Genomic DNA, 7002 nt, shown 5'->3' with positions numbered 1-7002 from the left:
GGTATAGTAAATGGTCAAATGACATTTTTTTTTTCTTTTGGGTATGGTCAAATAATAGTTAAAGTTTGGTTGGTATATTTATATACGTCTTCAAAGTTATGTCGGGCTTTTTTTGACCCGATTAACCTCAATTTCCTTTTACCTAATCTTTTATATTTGACTTTTTGGGGTGTATGGTAATTCAAATCGATCCACAAAAAAAAAAAAAATTTTTGTAAATGCACTCTATATAGTGGTCTCAAGCCTTTGACTCTTTTAACTGAAACTTTTTGGTAAGTCTTTTGATCAAGTAGACTTCTGCGAAACCTAGAAAAGATGGATTATAAATTACTTTTAAGAACGTCATCGCTTACGGAGGTTTAATCATTTGGGTTAGCCTTCCAATCCTCCATATTGACTTGTACATTTGAATTCCGAATAGTGATCCAAAAATGTGATACGACTCGAGTCTTGGATATCATATCTTCATTAATAATTGAATTTCGCGTTTAAGGGGAGCGTGAACTAACTTTTTTCTCCAATGCCAAATGAGCCATAACAATATATATCATGATGCAAGACATTTGTCACTTAACACAAGTGAGCTCCTAATAAAATTTGCAGCGGTTACTAGATTTGGGACGCCATTTGGGACTAATTATGAGACGTTCCGCCAGTTTAAAAAATTGAGCCATAATGGGATGACGAACCTGCAAGAGCTAAACAGGTGATCAATGGATTTGATTCAGCGTGGCAAAATGAGCAGCTTATTGGGTCGATGGCAACACCATATCCAAAGGGTTTGCTCTAGTAGGAAGTCCATTTTAAGATGATCTCCAAATGAAAACATTTATTTTTCGGGAATAAACTTGATCAAGTTGCTACCAAACAGACTGCTTGCTTGCTGAACCATTATTATTATTAAATTGTTATTATATGGAGAAAAAGTCTTAAAACATATGGCTCTAACTTGTGTATGTGGTGTTGAAGGTGTGAATAATTTGATCAAAGGAACAAGGATTCGTGTCAGACTTTGTGAACAAGTTAGTATGTATTTTGTTGTCTTATTTAGTTCTTTTAGGAGGTTAAAGCATTGGAACAAAAATGGAAACAAAATAAAATTAGCTTGGAGACGAAGTTAAGCTTGGAAGACAAGTTTTATGATAACAAGGAGTTGATTTTTTATGGAATGTTTCTTATACTTGAATGCCAAGTTAACTTCTGCAACAAGGTTTTTGGGATGCCTCCTCGTAAATTGTAACCATAGCCTCATTGTAATGTGTGCATAATAAAAAAGAAAATATCTCTGATTTGTGTCGGTGGACTAAACCCTTCTCTACATGTTTGGAGTTGGGATATAACCACGATAAATTCATACATCGTTTATCATTTAGTTATCGTTTATGCTTTTTTTATTATCCGTTTATTGTATGTGGGTGTTGTGATTGACGATACCACAATCACATATTCTTGTTAGGGTCCAATAATGAATTTCTTAACAAGTGGTATCAGGGCTTAAGGTTCCGAGTCGAGAAACAATGGAGGATCATACAACAATTTTCATCGATAGCAGGAATGAATGCATATAAACAATCAATGGGAAGATGACCCGTCGACTATAAAAGAGCACGCTGTTATGTTCTTTGAAAACCTTTTTTGTCAAAGTAACTCTGTTGGGCCACTTTCCTCTGCTTAGATTGGGCTTCCTTAAATCTGGACAGAATTTATGTCCACCACGTATTAACACTCGACGCAAAATTTACCTCGACCGAAGTTTTACATATAATTAAAATGTTTGATGGGAACAAAACACCCGGTCGAGATGGTTTCTCTATGCTATTTTTTAAGAAAGCTTGGTTCTTTTTAGAAGATGTTATTATGGACATGTTTTCTGAGTTTCATGATAATCCACAATTTTCAAGAGGACTCAACTCATCTTTCATAGTTTTGATTCCCAAGTTAAATTCGGCTAAAAGTATTGAGCACTTTCGTCCAATTAGTTTGATTAATGCTCCTTACAATATAATTGCTAAGACTTTAGCCAATAGGCTTAAAGTTGTGATTCCTTCTCTTATTAGTGAAAGTCAAAACAATTCGTTCCCTCAAGATTGTTAATAGATGGGGTCATGGTTGTGAATGAGGTGGTTCATTTTGCAAAAAAAGAAAAGGATAAAAAGCCTAAAAGAAGAGTTCCCGTCTCTTTACAGTATTTGTCCACAACAGTTTTCTTTGTGTCAAGAATTTTCGGTTTCCTCATTGTTTAACCGCTGCTCAATCCGGGTGGAATCTCCACTTACCTCTCCCCTTACCTTCGCATGATCATATGAAAAGTGAGTTGCTTCTTGCCTTATTATCCTCTTTCATCAAGATGAGGATTTGATCTCGTAATCTCCTTCTTCGGTTGGTACTTATTCAGTTTCTGATGTTATCCGAATCATAGTTAATTCGGGCAATAATACCGCCCCCATTTGGCCTAAAGTTGTGTGGAACAATAACTTTCCTTCCAAAGTCTCGTTATTTCATTGGCTCGCGTTAAAGAAAAGCGTCCCCATACGAGATGTCTTGTCCCGAAGGCATATTTTGCCGGTCAATCATTCTGTTTTGTTTGCTTGGTGTTTAGAAGAGGTCGAGACCATCGATCACTTATTATTACATTGTTCGTGGTCTTTTAGAATTTGGACCGACTTGTTTCGGTGGTGGAACTTTAGATGGGTTTTACCGGGCACAATTGTTGATTTCTCGTTCGATTGGTATCATGGTATGGGTATTAATGAAAAGAAGTTTTGGAGGTTGATAGGTCCGGCCACCATTTGGGCAATTTGGATTGCAAGGAATGAGTACATCTTCAATGGTAAATACATTGTCGCTCGACCATAGTGCGGAACATCAAATTAAAAGTGTTTTTTTGGGCCACAAACTTGAAGTTTTGTCATGGAGTTCAAGCTTATATCTGGGAGAAAAATGCATATTCGTTACTTATGTAGCTTCTTGTTTTGTGTTTTTTTCATTTTGGGCTTATAAGCCCCTTTTATTGTAATATGCTGAACTCTTATTGTTTTGACGAAGGTTATTAATATATTTCTTTTTTGCAAAAAAGAATACCTATACCTATACCTATATTATAACTGAACTCCCAGTATCAAAATCACACACATTGACACACGTACAAATATATGGCAATTATTAATTACCGGTTAATTATTTATAAATTAATTATTAATATTAGTATTTATGCACACGTTGCGGGCTATAAGTTACGGAGTACTAGTTTTTAAATATTAAATTAAAATAAGAAGAAAAAAAAAAACTAAAAAATTGGAGGATATAAGAATATTGAATGTTACCCGGCCCAACTGATTTTACCTACACCAAAAAACCATCTCACTCGAGCATTTGATCAAACAGGTAGTCAGCGATCAACACAAAATCCTTTCAAAACCAAATCATGTTGAAGTCTCTATTAAAAGTAAAGATCGAATTCAATTCACTAGACCCACGCACTGCTGCCTGTATGGAATTCTTAGCTCATTGCAATAGTCGAACCGCTAAGGATTCAAACCCTTCGTGCCAAGTATTAGTCAAACGTCACACCGATAACCATCCGCCGCAGATCTCCGTCACGTTCCTTAACGGCGTCGAAGAGGTTTTTGACGCCAGCGCTACACCAGCGCAAACTATTCGGGAAATGGTTCTGGAAAAAGGACTGCAGGTGACAACGGAGCAAATGTTTCGCGAAGCCGGTGAGAAATGGCCGGTGTTTATTCCGTCCGAGGAGCTAAAGCAGTCGTTCCCCGGAATTAAGGTAGAAATATAAATATTTTACTTCCTTTCAAAGAAAAATATGCATATATATAAATTTATTTGTAATTTTATATGTATATCTATATCTATATATCTACAATTTGAAAGTGAAATTTACTTGTTAACCTAATCCAGATGACATTGAAAGGATGAAATAATAATTATATAACATTAAATCTGCATCTTAGGATCTATAGTCTGTGAGCAATTACCCATATATAGTTAACTGTATGGAGTTTGCATGGTCATTTATATTTTAAGTTTTTTTTTTTTTTTTAGCGAAAAAACAAAAACTCATATATAAATGAGTATGTTTTCCAAAAGAAAGCGCCATCAACAGAAAATACAAAAAAAAAAAAAAAAAACAGAAAATACAAATGACTGGGGCTCGCGCCTAAAATGCAATCAACTAAACAAAAAAACCTTCTAGCTTAAGTTAGTGTCTTGCCATCTACAATCTACGTTGGCATTTAATTTCTAGTCGAATTTTATAACAGCCAACACTTCTATCTTTGCAAGTTACAGTGTTAGTTTTTGTTTCTATTACTAGTTATGAAGCATGAAGTATGAAGTACTTTTATCCTGAAGTTCACACAATTCCAATTGAGTTTCCAAGTTTTGGCTATGTTGTTTTTATCTTTAAGATGACTTGGTTTTCTGGCGAAACTAGGATTTTATCTGGTTGGTGTTATAAATAACATCGAAATGTTTAAGTCCAAAAAGTTATTTACAAACTATAATTAAGAACAAACATAAAAAAAAAAAAAAAAAAAAAAGTTACTTTCTATGACAATTGTCCCCTATGATATTTTATCCGTTAGAAACAATTCACAATTACTTCATCAGTAAACAATTAATGATAATATGATATAAACCAATTCATGATAATATGATATAAACCAGAATTATCAAATAAGTAACATAAGTAACTTTTCTTATTATTGGCTTTGCAACCGTAGTAAATATTACGTCTGTTGGGACGAATGGCTTTTAAAGCTTTTGTAACTTGTATTGTTTCGTTCCCTTTCCTAGTGACTTACTAGGAGGGTTTAATACAATTATATTTTGCCGGGGAAAAAAAGTAAAATAAGTACAAATAAGTAACATAAATAATCCATTATAATGATAATATGATATAAACAAAGATATGAATAAAACTCCAAATTTGTCTAGATGCTTAGCAACTATTTGTATTATTAAAATAATTGGGCTGTATATAGTAATACATAATCGGGCTGTGTTTTTTACCTACTCGGTTTCTAATCCAATTTCCAAACGCAAAAGTACATTATACTAAATACTACTGTAAGTTTTGTTGAGTGTGGTGTTTATTAAGGTGGAATGGGGTTAATTTTGAAGAATCCAAACTTTTACTACCTATTAAATTAAAAATTACAAGTTCACATATTTTTGTGGAGGTGTCATATGACCCCACCAAAACACACGCACTATAACAAATTTATCAATTGTTCACGCATATTTTTACACACTTGTAAGAAAGTGTGAGTTTTTTATCAAATTCCTAACACTTATAAATATGTATAAGTTTGATACATTTATAAATGTTGAATTTTATTTAAATTTCACACTTAAAATGTAGGAAAAGTTTGTTCACGCTTATTATTGTGTACAAACACATATTTAATCACATTTAAAAATGTGAGTAAATTTATTACACCTCATTTCTTCACACAAAGGGGAGCGCGAACAAATCTAGTGCGGCAAAATTAACTTAACACTCTTAAGTGTGGTTATATTTATGATTATACACACAAATTAGTGTGAACTTTTTTCCCTACACTTTTATGTGTGAAACTATAACGATATTCTACACTTATACATGTAATACATTTACACACATTTACAAGTGTGGGGAATTCATCGAAAAAATACACACTTTTTAAAAGTGTGTAAATTTATGCGTGGTTAATTAGCAAATTTGTTGTAGTGACGTGGCTTCGCCCAACGGCTTGGCTTTGCTCACTTGGTCATTTCATCTAACTTTAATGAATGAATTAAGTTGTACTTCCGTAAAGTCATAGCGCTATAGATATACATGATCTTCGTCCTCTCTTCATGTGTGTAAATCGAACCTAGCTTCAATGTTATGAAATATCCTGCAATTAGTACTACAAATGCTAACCTGTTGTCTACCACTAAGCTCCCGTCCCTAAATATATGATAGTGTCTACACTTTGTATTAATAGCTTGATACCCTCCAAACACTTATATAAGCTAGGAGGTAGGAAGTTCAAGATATTCCTTCACTTGAGAGTATCCCTAACAAATTTCAGAATTTCCTTAATTTGAATATTCTAAGAGGCTGATACTTCTTTTCATCCTTCTTTGACCTTCCATTAGCTATATTGCTTTGGGGATTGTATTTTCTCTTTTTTCTTTGAATTACATATTTATATATGTGTATTAGTATACTTTTTGACCTTTAATAGTGGGTTTATGGAGTGGAACCTTCAAACGGCCGCAAGCTTTTAGAGGAAGTTATAAATATTCCCTTTATTCAATAACAATTCTAAGATTACAAAACTGTTTGTCTATCTTCCAGTTGTCCAAAATACATACATACATACATACATTTCTGTAAGAAAAGAAAAAGAAAATGTAACTTGTCGACCTAATAATTACAATTAGATCTGTAACAACAATGATGGGAAAGTTGGTAAATTTTAGGGAAACTTCAAAAGGGCAGCTGCAATTTTCAGTGATGGAGGGTGGTGCAATCATAGATAACCTTATCTTTTAGAGGAAGTTATAGATATTCCCTTCATCTAATTACTGTAATTGTTATAAATATACTCTTCATTATATTCACTTATCATCGTCAAAGGTTTTTTACTTTTTACAGTTATAATATTCACTTCATCTAATACCATTTCTCATCGACAACTTTATCTTTTGTACTCAATCATAATCCGTATTCATCTCTTTTAACTTTCTCAGCCCAGGAAAGCAGAAGAAAAGAAGCAATAGCTTAACAACCTTTTACTTTGATAATGATGTTATGAAATAGAAGAAGATTAGTTGCACAGAGAAAGTATGGTATGTGGATGATGATCACTTCACGTTTGCAGATTCATTGATTTCAAAAAGGTGGTTATGTGTTGGAAGCATAATAAATCTCCTTTTTATGAACTTAAATAAACTTCCGATTCCATGAAGTCTCCTTTTCTATGTTTGATTGGAATTTGGTTTTGGAACACCTTT

At 33.3% G+C, this 7002-nt stretch overlaps 1 protein-coding gene across 1 annotated transcript; it reads left to right on the top strand.

The window, feature by feature from the left end:
- Positions 1-3424: 3424 nt before the first annotated feature.
- LOC139901759 (uncharacterized) lies at positions 3425-6768 on the top strand. Its single transcript, XM_071884439.1, has 2 exons — positions 3425-3781; positions 6739-6768. The coding sequence occupies exons 1-2, from the start codon at positions 3425-3427 to the stop codon at positions 6766-6768; spliced, it is 387 nt and encodes a 128-aa protein (XP_071740540.1).
- Positions 6769-7002: the final 234 nt, after the last annotated feature.

This window comes from Rutidosis leptorrhynchoides, chromosome 1 (assembly GCF_046630445.1).
Source record: "Rutidosis leptorrhynchoides isolate AG116_Rl617_1_P2 chromosome 1, CSIRO_AGI_Rlap_v1, whole genome shotgun sequence".
In the NCBI taxonomy this organism is placed as follows: domain Eukaryota; kingdom Viridiplantae; phylum Streptophyta; class Magnoliopsida; order Asterales; family Asteraceae; genus Rutidosis; species Rutidosis leptorrhynchoides.
The sequence above is the reverse complement of the archived record's forward strand: the minus strand, read 5'-3'. Positions and strand labels throughout refer to the sequence as shown.